The 16,206-nt window shown below is 43.0% G+C and overlaps 1 protein-coding gene across 1 annotated transcript; it reads right to left on the bottom strand.

Annotated features, from left to right (window-relative positions):
- Nucleotides 1-12,613: 12,613 nt before the first annotated feature.
- LOC119276441 lies at nucleotides 12,614-14,155 on the bottom strand. Its single transcript, XM_037557492.1, has 2 exons — nucleotides 14,070-14,155; nucleotides 12,614-13,978 (listed from the first exon to the last, which is right to left on the bottom strand). Exon 2 carries the CDS (start codon nucleotides 13,963-13,965, stop codon nucleotides 12,784-12,786), a length of 1,182 nt encoding a protein of 393 aa, XP_037413389.1. The 5' UTR covers nucleotides 13,966-13,978; nucleotides 14,070-14,155; the 3' UTR covers nucleotides 12,614-12,783.
- Nucleotides 14,156-16,206: the final 2,051 nt, after the last annotated feature.

Below are 16,206 nucleotides of genomic sequence, written 5' to 3' on the forward strand. Positions count from 1 at the left end.
CCGGCCTTGTAGGCGGCAGCCCACCGTGCTTCGATCTCCGCCAAGCTCTCTTCACCACGGTGTGCGGCCTCTTTTTTCTTGCGGTAGCGGGACTCTCTTTTCTTGACTGCTTTCTGCCTTTTCCGCTCCTTCTGTGTGGCTTTGGCCGCATCTAGATCCACCACCATTCGGCCATGGCAGCCTCAAAGTCCGCCGATGTAACTGTCTGGCCGCCGGCGGCGATGAACTCGGCGCGGCGAGATGCCATCACTTCCTTACCATGTGTGCGGTCGTGGGCGGCGAGGAACGCGGCGCGGCGGGATGCCATCGCTTCCTTACCAGTTACTGTGCGCCACGGTGCCATGGACGACGCCTGGAGAGAGCTCTGGGACGGAGGGGCCGGGCAGCCGTACAGTGCGGTGGTATTCAAGAGCTTAACGACAAACGACAACATAAATTTGGCTTCCCTTACAATTTTGCTCGTTCATTATCGCACACGATTCATCTCCGTCGCTTTCGAAAACAGTGTGCGCTGAGTCCATTGTGTGTTGTGTTATGATTGGACGGAACCCCAGCCACGCGGATCGCGCGTGTGCATCGTAGGATGCGCCGCGATCGAATGACAATCCATGTCCCTCACATCACACCCGTGCACCTGTAGCTGGATTGGATTTATATGCGCTAAATGCCTAGAAAATTCACATAATCCCCTAAATATGGTAAATGAGCCCGGAAAATGCCAAATTTGAACACGGTGATTTGCAGGGTGTATGTTCCTCGTAGAAAAAAACTCCAAGGCAAAGAACAAAGAAAAATTGGATTTCCCTTCAATCTTGATGATTTCCCTCTCGAAAGCATGAAACTTCTTTGGTGACAACATAATCCAAACCTTCTCAAATTTTTATCAGGACATGATGAGGTCATACCATGGCACACCATGCCAGGCGTCATGTTTTTCAAGCATTTATTTCAAAAAAAAAATTCTATAGTTGAAAACCCAATAAACAAACGTTTGTGGTTGACTATTGCCACACATTTCATCGAAATATCTATCCCTTCCTTGTAAAAGGCATGAGAATTTACTAAATGGCACAAGCATGGTTTTCCAGGCCATTCTTGTGCACCCTTTCATGCATCGATTGTTTGAACTTGAATTATGTGCATTAATGCCTAGGAAATACACATAGTCCCCTAAATATGGCAAATGAAACCGGAAAAGTGCCAAATTTGAACACGGTGATTTGCAGGTTGCATGTTCATCGTAGAAAAAACTCGTGGACAAAAGGACAAAGGAAATTTGGATCCCCCTTCAATCTTGGTGATTTCCCCCTTGAAACCATGAAACTTCCTCGGTGATGGTTCGATTTATGAAAGGCGTACATCACGACATAAGGAAAACATTCTCTAATTTATACCAGGGCATGGTGAGGCCATACCATGGCACCACGCCAGGCGTCATGTTTTCCAACCATGTGTTTCATTTTTTGTATAGTTGTTAACCCAGTAAACGACGTGTTTATGGTCGACTATTGCCACACATTTCCTTGAAATATCTGCCCATTCCTTATAAAAAGGCATGAGAATGTACTAAATAACACGAGCATGGTTTTCCAGACCGTTCTTGTGCACCTTTTCATGCACCAACTGTTCGAATTTGAATTATGTGCATAATTAATGCCTAGAAAATGCACATGATCCCCTAAATATGGTAAATGAGTTCGGAAAAATGTCAAATTTGAACACGTTGCATTTGAGGCGGTATGTTGATCATTGGAAAAAACTGAATGACAAACTACGACCGAAATTTTGATTCCCTTCAATCTTGGTGATTTCCCTCTCGAAAGCATTGAACTTCCTCGGTGATGGTTCAATTTATGAAGGGCGTGTATGATGACATAAATCAAACCTTCTCAGCTTTTAACTAGGGCACGGTGAGGCCATACCATGGCACCATGCCAGGTGTCATGTTTTTCAAGCACGTATTTCATTGTTCTATAGTTGATAACCCAGTAAATGACGCATTTGTGGTTGACTATTGCCACACATTCCATTGAAATGTCTCCCCATTCCTTGTAAAAGGCTTGAGAAATTACTAAATACCACGAGTATGGTTTTTCCAGACTGTTCTTGTGCACCTTTTCAAGCACCAATTGTTTGAATTTGAATTATGTGCATTAATGCCTACAAAATGCACATAATCCCCTAAATATTGTAAATGAACCCGGAAAAGTATCAAATTTGAACACGATGATTAGCAGGGTTTATGCTCATCGTAGAAAAAAACTCATGGATGAAGGACAAAGGAAATTTGGATTCCCATTCAATCTTGGTGATTTATTATCGCACATGATTCATCTCCGTCGCCTCTGTGAACCGTGTGTGTTCACTCACACATGCAAAAGGGAAACAAAACCTCGCCCACTTCGTCCCTACTCACTCGCCGCGGACTCCTCTACAACTCTGCACCCTAAGCTTGACAGTTGTTGACGGCGGGCGTAGGTCGCGCTCCAAACGACACGGGATTTCGCTCCTAGCGCTTTTTGCCGCCTATCTGCACCGACATTCTAGACTCTGGTCGACTGGGGTTTTCCTCGGGATTGGGCCGAGAATTTTTCTCATGGAGAAGGTAATCAACTTAGCGAAATATTCACTCATCTCTTATCGCAGTCCATCCGCCGTTGTTAATCAATCGGTGGAAATCGCCATGGAATCATTTTTGTTCTAGCTGATTCATGGGTGTTCATTCAAGTGTCCACAGTGCGAGCACAAATCGGGCAACTGTGGTCGTGGCCAGTCGGAAACGAAGTTCTATCTCACCATTCTGGATGACTTCAGGGAGCGCTCGGTATGTTCAATCTCAACCTACCACGGTCGGCATGGCCTAAATTTGTGAACATATACCATTTGTTGCTACATTATCTATATATTTGCATCAAATATTTGTTACATTATCTATTTTTAATTCTATATTTTTGTACTTTGCTTTCATCTATATATTGATCTGTTCTATCAGTTACTCACATATTTGCATCTTGGTATGTCAATATATCTAATTTACGATCTTAATTTTCATTTCGAGCAGTACATCCTTTGCTTTGCAAGAACAGGAGTAGAAGGTAATCTTGGGCTTTACTTTGTTGATGGCTCCCAGGATGTCATATTGACAATGCAACATGGATTTGCAATGATGGTTAGCGTAAAACTTAATAAAGATGGTCACTCTTATTTTAATGCGGACCTTTGGAGAAAAATGTCTAAGTGTTATGAACTGAAAGCTGGCAATAAAATTCTAGTGCGTGCACCACAGCCTGGTCTAATTAACATGGATGTTTACTTCCCCAACGACATCAGTCGATCAAAGTCTGATCGAGGTTAGTGTCCTTTCAACTTTCTCCATGTTTTCATATTACTTAGCAAAATTGGGGTATTTGTTCTAACTAATTGATCACTATTTAAGACACCAATTGTGATTTCATATTCTGACTCCGTTCCTAGGCAGTAACAAATTTTATTTACCAATTTATGCGCACTATATATTCTTCTGCCATGTTCTTAATAAATAATACATTTCCACCTTTTAAGCACGATATGTTGGATGCATAGTGAATGGTCTGTATGTTATTAAGCGTACCAAATTTCACTGGAATGACTTGAAGCATGTCATAAACTTTGTTGATAATCTGACAGAGATAGCACAACGTATGAACGCTGGATTTTGGATGGGATTAATTAGACCTATGGTGCACACACTGAACAAGACCAATTGTGTGCACAAAACGCTGGTAAAAAGTCTTATTTTAATGTTGATGCTCATAAACTATATATATCTTCATCGATATGTTACAATTGGTTTTTATTCTACATGTCAACAGAAATTACCCCCTGTAGCAGTTCCTGGATCGATTTCCTAGCGTGGTCGAATTACACTTGTGCCTGCTAATAATGCCAAAGTGATTGCAAGGTACTGCATTTCCTGCAGAAATGAACCATTCAAATTAACAAGTTCTCGCTTCTCGTGGCAATGCATCCATATTGGAAAATTGGAGACACTGTTCTACTCATGCTCTACCAAGGCACAAGAGGGCTCTTCCTTTTCATTGACGAGATGCTGAGTCGTCGTGATCAAGCTGCTTCCAGTGGATAGTTGTGGTTGTTGGCCCTCAGCCTCTTAAAATGTGCTAGCTGTTACTATATATGTATGTAGATATGGACCATATGGTTGTTGTTGGCCCTTAGCCTCATAAAATGTGATAGTTGTTACTATGTTAAGTATGTAGAATGGACCATATGGTTGTCAAAACCGTGTTACGAAGATCCTCCTTTTGTCGAATAGTGTAACCACTATATATATATTATTCAAATGCTATTACCCAAATTCATAAATTTTCATGGAAAGTGTTAGTATCGTACACAGTTCATTGAGTTTAAGTGTGTGCCCGATGTCCAGAAGGCGTTTGCATATTAAGTGTCCATATTGCAAATTCACACACATGTTAACATAAGGAAACGTATGTGTAACATACTAATCATCGCGCACGAGTACTCGCAGACGCATCGTGTGCGATACTCCTAGCCACCGCAAGCAACTAGTTTGCATTTTTCAAAGTTTTTTGTACAGACAGAATCGCACACGAACTAACTGTATTGACCGTATGTGTTGTAATTTCTCATCGCAAACAGTTCATCCGAGTCGGTTGTTTGCCACGTATCACACACATCTTGTTTACACGACTCGTTTGTGTTCTTTTGGCTCATCGCAAACAGTCCATCCATGTGAACTGTATGCCGCATATCACACACATCTTGTTAAGTTGAACCGTTTATGTTGTGTTGCCTAATTGAAAACAGTTCGTCCGAGTGAAACGTATGTCGTATATCGCACACACATTGATATGGCTGCCTGTTTCTGTTGTTCTACCTCATCGCAAACAGTTCGAATGGATTAAACGTGTGTCCTACATCGCACACACATTGATATGGCTGCCAGTTTCTGTTGTTCTACCTCATCGCAAACAGTTTGAATGGATTAATCGTGTGCCATGCATCGCACACACAACTAAAATCTGAACCGTGTTTGATGGCTCCACCATTGCAAACATTTTGCACCTTTTTTGACGGGTTTTTACACCACGGTTTGCGATTATTGCATCGCACACAGTTTCGGCAAAGGGTCTCTGATCGTAGTGTTGCATTAGCAGTATCCTGAGGTAGTGTAGGGCCGGTCTCCTCCCCTCTCCTCCTTTATATACGGGGGCCGGGGGGCCCCCAAAGCACACCAATTGTTCTCTTAGCCGTGTGCGGTGCCCCCCTCCACAGTTTACTCCTCCGGTCATATTGTCATAGTGCTTAGGCGAAGCCCTACGCGGATCACATCACCACGCCGTCGTGCTGATGAAACTCTCTCTCGACACTTTGCTAGATCAAGAGTTCGAGGGATGTCATCGAGCTGAACGTGTGCAGAACTCGGAGGTGTCGTATGTTCGGTGCTTGAACGGTTGGACCGCGAAGAAGTTTGACTACATCAACCGCGTTAAGCTAACGCTTCCGCTTTCAGTCTACGAGGGTACGTGGACACACTCTCCCCCTCTCGTTGTTATGCATCTCCTGGATAGATCTTGCGCGATCGTAGGAAAAAATTTGAAAATGCATGCTACGTTCCCCAATATCCATGTTTGTGAAGTAATATTGTGCAAAAGAATCCTTGTAGGCCGTTGTGGGGTGCAAGGAGCGGCAGACGCTCGGCCGTACGTTGGACGTCAAATGAACTCGACGACCGAGTCGAGCTGACGAGACCCATGGTTGGTTTCTCCTCCTACCTCTAGATCCCCTCTTGCTCATTCTCCTCCTCTCCCCATATTTTCCTCTCTTATTTGTGTTCCTTTGACATGCAGGGATTGTGGGAAGGAAATGTACCTTGGTGAGTCTTTTTTTTGCAGGAAAGTCTCTTCTTCCATGATGTTCTACAATTCTTGATGCTCTTTTCATGACTGACTTTGTTCTTGTTTTATCCTTTTCTTTTCCATTACAATTTCACTTGTTCTAATATCTCCCCCCGAGGTAAGTTTGCGGGGCAGCGGCTCACTCCTCTCTCGTTTTTTTTAGTTTTGATCATGAGAATTCTAGTCAGTCAATGGTTTCAAGTTTAGGCATGTAGGATCTACCTCTTGTGAAGATTGGGTAATTCTTGGTTGATTGGACATATAACGGAGGTCTGCCATCATTTTGATTTTATTAAAGCATGGTGCAAGAGCAGCACTATAGTAATATATGTTATATCTGTAGAATTATGTTCTGCTTCTTCTTGCAAAGTCACTTTGTTCCCTAAGTACTTGTAGTCGCATAGGATTTGTGCAGATTTCGATACACCCATAACTCCACGGTTCTTCGTGCTGATTTTGTTTGTGTTGCTATTAGTAAAATTAGAGTTACTTGTCAAGTTTTGCTACATCCATAGGATTTGTGCATATTTCGCTACACCCCTAACTGCACAGTTCTTCGCACAAATCCTTTGGAATTTATGAAGCTACTTGTCAAGTTATGATAATTAATTCATCCTCTTCTGGATCATGTCTGCTATAGGGAATTGAGTTTGGATTGCTTCACTGGATTTCTGAACTTAATTGTAATCAACAAGCAGGTGTTGATCTGAACTACCAGCAAAGACTTTATCTAAATGTGTCAGTGCAAATGCCAACATTCCAGCAAAGTATTTAGGTCCTTGATTCTTGCTACTTGCTTTCCTTCATGGATATTATCCTTGGCACATATGTTGTTTCTAACATGCTAACTTGCCTTAACCTACTATGCATTCTGTTGATCTTGTTCTTCTTCATACATAAAAGGGTGGTATGACACCAATAGATATGTGTGTAGTCTTTGAAAGAAGAGATCTCATTGATATTCTAATTCCTCACCCATTATCCAATCAACTTGTGTCATACGGGTGGTTGATGGAATCATTGCCCACATAAAATCTAGGCACTTGAAGGACAAGTACAATCCCGGTTGTAAGCTAAAAAAAATTTGTGGTTTCACTTTGCAAAGTTTCAATTTGCAGACCCTTTTGTTTGTCATGTTTCGTAGATATGAGTGAAATAAAGCACATGTCATTCGTTCATCATGTCAATGTTCTTTTTTTTACAAGATGTGCCTAGCAGGTAAAGTTGCATTGCTGATCAAAGCAGATGATACATGTATGATACATGTTATCTTGTGAACTGCAACTGTGGTTGCAAGTTTATTGAGAACTTATCGCGCATATTAGATTGTAGAGATTGTATATATTCCTTCTACGTGTCAAGGATAGACTTCTCTGATATTTATCACGTATAACATATTTTGGCCTTCTCTCGGTAGAGAGTATATATTTACTTTTTTTATTGCATTTCTTATATTACTGCTTATTAGAATTTTAATGTGCCTTTTTCTAATGTGTCAATATACAGTCAAGGAGTGTCTGTTGGAGCTTCTACTCTTGGCCTTGGATAGAGAACTTTTAATAGCAAGTAACATGAGCGCAAGATAATAGTGCTGACTGTAATTTTCTTTACTTCATTTTCTTGTTTTCTCACTTAGATATTGCAAGTGTCTAGCCTCTCTTTTAGTTGATCTACCTAAAGCACAAAATGAAATAATGGACCTTGCTTCTAATTTGGGACTGGAGATAAATGTTGTTGCAGCTTATCGATCATTGATTTTGGCCCAGGTTATTTTGCTCTGCTCGATAGTACTGATTATATGATGTTTTGGCATAGCATGTCATACTAGTAATCAAAGCTTTCAATTGTTTTTAATTTTGGTCTTTCTGCAGAACAAAATCTATTAACGAATGAATCAACTGGAGTGGAACAAGTAATTTCTTTATCATCGTTTTGTTTTATGTTCATCTGATTTCATAAACTAATCAATAGATGGTTTCTTAGTATCTGTCTTATTAACTTATTACGAGCAAGTAACTGCCCATAATTGGTCAATTCATCCAATCTTCTGAAGCTAGTTTGTTAAACGTACCATGTGGTCCATGGCATATAACAGCTTTGTAGTTGACATATGTGACCAAAGATCTGTACTGCAACATCTAGAGAAATCATCAGAGAATACTATGAACGAGAATGGACTGTGATACACCTTCCTTTAGGTGCATTTTAATTTAGATGATGATCCAGGTCTATTGGAGCAGTACGAGCTAACCACCAATTCGTTTTCTGATCAAACTATCAGTTGTAGTGCAGGTCAACCAAAACGTCATATACATAAGCTGAAAAATGAAAACCAAAGACCATGGAGAAGATTACACGGTCTTCTATTTCAAGGAAAAAACAACATGCTCACTTGACTGCACTATTAACTTTGGTTTAATTGACGACCATGCCTCTTTGTTATTAGATATATATACTCCTTTTGTTTACAGAGGGAGTACTTGGGAACATGCATGTGAGTATATACTTAGGCTATGTATGTGAGACCCAGTATCAAGCATTAGAAAGGGTCCAAATTATTGCCACATTGATAAACACTATTACACAAATAAATTTGGGTTTGAATTGCGACCTTGCGCCAAATAGCGCAACAGGTTATCTCTACTCCTAATGGAGCAGTTGGTAGTCTCACTTCCAGGGTTTTTTTCGTCCCACCTACCATGTTTTTTTTTCAACCGGTTTTTTTCATCACACCATCCCCACCCCTACCCCACCCCATTCACCGCACGCAGTCAGGTTCCGTTTCCCCCCTTACGTCCCCGATTCATGCATGACAATCAATTCTTTCCAAACGCAATCATGCATGACAATCAATTCTTTCCAAACGCAATCAATTAACTTAAGGTAACTAGACACAATCAATTCAATAAAACGGAGCGATATCTCGGGCGATTTTCTTGCTCCCGATATATAATGGTGCTAGCCAATCTGTTAACAAATGAGAAGGAAACAATCATGTGTATGTAGGGAAGATAATCGTGGAGATTGCAGGGCAGTTAAGGCCGTGCGTCACATGCAGGAAGGATTTCCCGAGTTCAGCGAAAGAGAAGGAAATCTGAGTTGATGAATAGTCTCCACGATTTATTTTCGTCTGGCTTTTTTTCGTCTGGTTTTTCTTCGTCCCACCTCCCACCACCACCCTCTCATCGGTTTTCCTCTTTTCTCGTCTAACCAGCAACACCTAATGTATTTATGGTAATCAATCACAATTAATCCACGTATGGTAAGGCTATAAACTCAGAAATCTCAAATATGATTATTATAGTAATAAATCCATCCAGGTATGGTAAGGTCATAACTCAGGAAATTTCGAATATGGTAATTATATGGCAATAAATCAATCCAGGTATGGTAAGGCTATAAATATAAAGGAAAACTATTCCTGTGAGACGTCTAATACATGGCTTTCGTCAGACCAGCATCTCACCAATCGTTTTGGAGCCATGCATCCAACAACGCCTGGCTGTACTATATAACCCCTCCGAATCATCCTCACATCCACCATCAAACCCTAATCAACTACCTCGCCACCCTCTCTGCCACACCTGCCATCTGGATCCTCCTCGCTTCAACCTCGCTCTTATCGCACCACCGCATCTACATTCGACCAGCAAGTCCTCCGGCAAGAACGCACACACCATGTCGCCTTGATGGCTAAGCATGTGCATGTGTGCTTCATGCCCCCACAACGCTCCTTGTGATCCGTTCGTCGCGCTGCATCCCCAATCTGGCCGGTGTGGCACTGTAATTTCGCCGGTGTGCAGACCTTCGTTTCCTCTGCTACTCGTCGTCAGACATTTTGTAGTTGCTGCTTGAAGTGGTATGGTCGTGCTCTGCTCGTTGAAGCCTGTAATTGGGGCTGCATGCTATAGACTCATGAGGTCCCTTTTCAATGTGGCTGCGTGGTAGCGATGCTCTCATGCGTGCTACGTCGGCTGTGCTCCAGCGGTCTTGCATTTGGCCGGGTTGAAGGATACCATATGTGTAGTAGCCACACGTGATTCAGATTTTGTTCACATTGGAAGTACAAGTGATTGTTGTTGGAAACAAATTTCCACCCTTTTGGAAGCATAATTTTCTTCGGTCAAAATGTATATGTAAAATTATTGGTATACTTTCTACCTGCAATTCAATTACCTATCAATGGTGTATCCAACATTGCTCTATTTTTCTTCCTACACATAAGAAAAATGCTTCTGTAATGTATGATGCAACTTCCACCAAATCGAGATGCTTCTACACCATTGAACAGAGTTTCGGTTACCATTTTTGTTCCGAAGCATCAAATGGTGAGCCATGAAGCTTTATTAAACATGTAAGGAAGCATGTGTCATTTTGTGTTTTTCATATCAAAGCATCAATGAAAGGGCAATGAAGCAACTAAATGCCACATGGAAGGATCGCCACATGGAATTTGTTAACAGCTTATGGTAATATTATTAGTGGCATCTGCATATTTTCAATACGTATTTGAGAACCTATTTGATGCTTCCTGATTTCTATCGCATGAAAAATGCTTCCTTTGAAACAACCGGGGAGCGATTTGTTACCAGAGATAATGCTTCCATTGAAACAACCGAGGAGCGATTTGTTACTAGAAATAAAACGTGATTTATAGGATTTATTATATCCTACTAGAAATCAGGGATCAGTTTCCTAAAATGTTGGATGCGTCAACATTTGTAACTGTGCCCCTGATTAAGGAACATACTAATGCCCAAGCCACGTTTACAAGCCCATCACACGTATCGACATGAAATCCATCGTACAAGGAATCAAATTCCTAGCGCTTCCTCTTAAACAAACTTAAATTACCCCAAAGGCCGGCCAGATTAACGTACACAGAAAAATCAACACCCTATGATCTGTCATCCAATTTTTCCTCCACGGTCGGCCATCCTATTCAAGGCCCCTGATGCAATGTTCTGCCAGCAATCCATGCGCACGTCCTACCTAGCGATTGAACGGGATCAAAATCTCCCTAGCCAAAACACCGGTTGCCGCTGCACTTACATACTCCGCCCACGACGCCGTCCCACCAGCGGCAGTGACGCTAGCGATCGTACCGAGACGTCGTGGGAGATGGAGCTCCAGGCCATCAAGGACTCCTACACTGGCGTGTCCAAGCCGCCTCCACGATGGAGCCAAACCGCCGTGCCTATTCGGACTCAAGAACATGGTGCGCCTCGCCGGTATGGATCATCTCGCCTCCCACTTGCCAAGGTATAGCAGCCCTCTTCTTTTCCCTTTCCCAAGAACACATCGATGCACTTTTAACCTCTATAATCCATCTACCTGATGTACTTGTGTGTCGCTCGCCGGGAAACAAACTACTTGGTGAATCCCTGATGCAAACAATTTTATTCAGTGCTAACTAGGAGCTATTGTCTGCATGTGCATCAGGTAATACAAGTAGTTGTACGGGGTTCATAAAGGAATCGAGCTTCTCATCTTTGACGATTAACGGATGAGGCACAGGGTACACATGACGGATCTACGAACTACAGCTGACAACACATGGACGGCCAAAGGCTGTTGCATCCGCCGACCAACCACTACCCTTAATCAAGCACAAGGTACCTAGAACAACTCCCAAACACTCAATTCTTTGTAAGATTTTCAGTAGAAGCCTGTTGCAAAGTCAGGAATTTAGTTTATTTAATTATTAGTCAATGTTTGCCACAAAAAAATTCAGATTTTTTTATTTTTTTATCATTTTCTAAATTTAACTATTCATGCTGAGATCATATGAGGTCAAACTAAGATGGGGGCTTTTGAACACTTTTTTCATGAATGCAAATGACATGCACATATAGGTGATGTTGTTCTGAACATTTTGATATCTTATTTGTATTTGTTGGAGTTAGTATGAATTCGTTATGAAATTTTCAAAGTTTCGGTCAAACGGTGAAAGGGCAAAAGTATAAGAGGATGGAACAAGCTGGACAGAAACGAGGGTTTTTTGAATTTTGGGGCAAATCAAACAGGTGTGACACAACTAAGGGCTCAAATGTAGTTGTCCCTAAAATATATATATTAGACAAAATTAATGTTGAATACTAGAATATATATGCCCCTTTAGCAATGCACGGGCAACACACAACAAAGGTGAGGTGGGCGTCACCCGTTTCTAAAAGAAAGGGCTCCAACTAGCGAGAAATATCCCGCTGCAGCCGGAAGCCGTGCGGGAAAGATAGGGTCCGACAGAAAAAGGAGAAGGGTGTGTCATGGGATAGGTTTTTGTGTTCGGCCTACGTATTGGAGATATATAGCATGGCCCATAGTCCGGACAATCACATTTCTCCCCACATATGATCTGGATTGGGGGATCTCCGACTGTCTAGATGGTTGAATTTCGAGGAGCCTCAAACACGCCATAATGTATGAGGGAGAAATAAGCTTCGACCTTAGAGGTGACCATAATCATTTGTTTGATTCATTTATGTATGCATTATAGCCCGTAGCAACGCACGGGCGTTCTACTAGTATATGTAAAAGAGACATATTTTACCCCTATAAGATCTATCTATCTATTTCCAGTGTTGCTCTAACTTTTCAACGTTTGAATCCCTTCATTGAGCTAGTGCAGAAAAAAAAAGTTCTTGCTCAAGGGTTTGGAGAGTAACTTTGGTTTATGCCTAGCCAACATGATAATAAGCTTGTAAACGACAAATACATAAACCAAACTTAATTATTCAATCATCTTCCTGCTGCTACAATGCAATAGTAGATGTCTTACAAACTGAAGAAAACAGTACCAATACATGAATCTACTGCATGCAGGAGAGGAGAAACGAAGGAGCATATACCAAATTGTTACGATTGCTCAAAGCACCCATCTTATCCTTTCAGTATTGGAAATGTAACGCACACACTTGTGCTTGAGAATCTGGAGACTCTGGTCTTGTTCGTTGCGGAGCAACTCTACACCAGTGAGCACAGCAAAATAAGTGCCATCTTCAAGGTCATTAAAAACCTTGGCGATGCAAAACCTGCCACTCCCGAGGTTCACCAGCCTCTGATGCATAGGACACAGCCGCGCCGGTTGCTTTTCCTCGGGCAGGGCAAGATGTTCCCAGACGTGCTGCACAATGGGTTCTCGGCCATGGTCCATGGCAGAGAGGTCCACAGCACACAGGTGGTTGAGCCTGCAGGGTAGAGTCGCGGCCTTGAAGCCCAACCATATGTCGAACTCGCGGACAAACTCTGCTCTGCCTTCAAACGGCAGAGCCCAGTCCCCAACGTGCCTCCATTCGTCCAAGTTTCGCCATCCTAAAGAACGGCTGGGGTCAAGGCATGCTGTATCAAAGCAATAGGTGCCGAAACCCTTGTCAGATGATATACAAATGGAAGAGAAGCCGTCTACAGTGTCCATGGTGGTGTAGGAGGTAACAAGGGAGGAGGGCTGGAACCCAGGTAGGTGGACAAACGGAGGCGGTGGAAGAAGGCGCCAATGCCAGCCCTTATGGCTGTCTGTCAAATTACTGCGCTTGTACTCGAGGACTTCGAAGCAGGAACGAGGGTGGTCGGAACCAGCAGGTAAACGAGGTCGAGTGACGGCACGGCCAGGGTGCCTGTCCATGATGTAGAGGGAGTCCTCGTCGGCGCTAGGGTGGGTGACCGAGATAACAACCGCGTCGTGCCCCTTAGGCTGGTATAGATTTGGCAAGGCGAGGATGAGGCGCTTGTCGGCGTCGAACATGGTTATCTCGCCGGCCTTATTGGAGTTCACGATCCTGCTCTCGCTGCTGCGGGGGGCGAACAGCTCGAACCACTCGAGGCCGCTGTTGACGACGCCGGTGGGGGACGGATCGAAGCTGGCGATGGGGTCAGGCAGGCTCCGAAATGTCTTGTCAAATTTCTTTCTTTTCTCTGCAGAGGCGGCTTTCTGAGCTTGCTGTGTTGACTCGTAGAAGAGATTCTTGGAGGGGTCGATGCGGCGCAGCGAGTAAAGGCGGTCGCTCCAGCTCCAAACAACCAGATTCAGAAACTGCCGACGGTTCATCATCCCATTGCCTCGTCTGTCTCCCGGCCCAACATAAAAATCAGACCTTTTTCCACTCTGCTAAAAATTACTACTAATTTTCTCTAGAAGGAAACGCGTAATCGTACCTCAAATGAACCTGACGGAGATCAGCAAATCTCGGCACAAGGTTTCGTCTGCTCCGGGTAGGGGGGAGGGGCGGGGGCGGGGGCGGGGGAGGGGTGCTGGCGGCTGAAAGGACCTAAGGTTAGGTTTTGCAGATCCCAGACTCTTTCTTCTGCATCTTATAGGTGTTCGTAAATGGACGCGGCCCAACAACCTACAGAAATGGACTTCCTTATCGCTCGGGCCAGCCTAGTCCGCAAACCAGCAACAACCAGCCCATGTTCATCATTATCATTTTCCTCTTCCATCATCACAGTTCAAAATTCCCCTGAAAAATATCATAACAATTCAAAATTGTCTCAAAAAAATCAACATAGTTGAAAAAAGCTTTGCCCATTCCCTAATAAAAAAAGTTACTTGCCCATGTACCAAATTGGTCAGACCATTGGTTCTAGTTTTTACCCATGCATTCAGTGGTTGTCTGGTTCAACTAACCATGTGTTGACACCAAATTTTAGCATGGTACAGAACGCAATTAAGATGGCGTCAAATGAAAAAGGGTTTCAACATGAAAATGTTTCATATCATCAAATTGAGCAACTTTGATGTTTGGGTCATCACCATCCGACCTTATCTTAGGAGCTGAAATTGTGTTCAAAGCTCTAAAATTTTATGTTTAGATCACTGTTTGGATTACACCCCCAAGACTGCCGCATATGAAAAATTTATCAACATAATTTGTCTTCATCTCGTCGAATCGGTTGATTTTGGTATAATAAAATCATCCCAATCTGAGTTTGTATGTGAAAGTTAGAGGCAACACTCTGCGAACCGGTCCTGAGTGAAAAAGTGACGCATGGGACCAGACACCCACCTAGGTGGTGACTGATGGGTCGCGTGAGTTATTCGGCCTTTGCTGGCTGAATGAAGCTTGCCGGAGAAAAGCTTGCTAGCCGAGTGAAAATCTTGCCGGCGTGGAAAGCTTGCCGGCGTAAAAAGTTTGTCGGCGTGAAAGCTTGCCGGTGTGAAAAGCTTGCCGGCCTGAAAGCTTGCCGGTCGAGTGAAAAGCTTGTCGACGTGAAGGCTTGCCGACATGAAATCTTTGCCATGCGAGTGAAAACCTTGCCGGCGTGAAAACCTTGTCGGCCAAGTGGAAACTGTTAAGGCTAATTCGACTAGAAGCTGAAGATGGGCTGAAAATAGTATCTAGATGCCTCGGATGAAAAGGTGTTCTGCACAAAAGTTGTGCGTATTGTCGAAACGGTCAACATTGCTTTTGGAGTCATCATCATCTGAGATAGTATACGGCCTGCAAGGTTGCTACAAGACTCGGACAGCCAAGAAAACTGCATGACCGAGTCCGCCTATAAGTAAAAGATAGTCTCGTAAGTATTTAAGATGGCCTCTAATGAAAAAACGTTCGACATGAAAGTTGTGCGTCTCGTCAAAACCATTAAATTTGCTTTCGGGCTCATCTTCATCTAATGTCGTTTGTGGCCTGTAAGACACAAAAACTGAACTGTTGTCTCAGACTTACCTAAATCCGAGTTCGGTTAATTTTGAAAAGATTTGGATGGGATTTGGAGTCGTTTTCTTGTACGGGAAGTCCAGCCGCCTCATAAATAGATGATACATAACGGCCAATTGAAACAACACACAATCGAGCAAATCAATATACTACTTTTTCATCTACATTTTGTCCCTCCATCGTTTTTCTCTCTCGTTCTTTGTTGTTCTTCGTGTTTGAGAGCTGTGAATCCCGAGGCTCTAGGGGTGAGCGAATCGACCTAGGTTAGCTCATAGCTGCCTCACTCCCTGACGGCGTCCCTCCCAGGCGTGTGGGGTTTCTGGTCTTCAAAAGCACCCGCCCACTATCGTGTGATGTCGCTTGAACTACGTCGGTATTTCCCCAAAGAGGACGGGATAATGCAGCACAGCTACGGTAGGTATTTCCTGAGTTATGAAACCAACATATCAATCCAGTAGGAGAACCAAGCAACACTATGTATACGGTACCTGCACACAAAGAACAAATACTTGCAATCCTACGCGTAAAAGGGGTTGTCAATCCCTCAACGGTAAAAAAGATAGATAAATTTGTGGTAGATTGGATAAAAAGTGCGGCAAGGTATTTTTGGGTTTTTGGAATAATAGATCTGA

Source organism: Triticum dicoccoides, chromosome 3B (genome assembly GCF_002162155.2).
Source record: "Triticum dicoccoides isolate Atlit2015 ecotype Zavitan chromosome 3B, WEW_v2.0, whole genome shotgun sequence".
NCBI lineage: Eukaryota > Viridiplantae > Streptophyta > Magnoliopsida > Poales > Poaceae > Triticum > Triticum dicoccoides.

What these genes read in the sequence shown, in the direction of transcription:
- LOC119276441 (XM_037557492.1), bottom strand. Translation starts at nt 13,965, where the DNA reads ATGATGAACCGTCGGCAGTTTCTGAATCTGGTTGTTTGGAGCTGGAGC.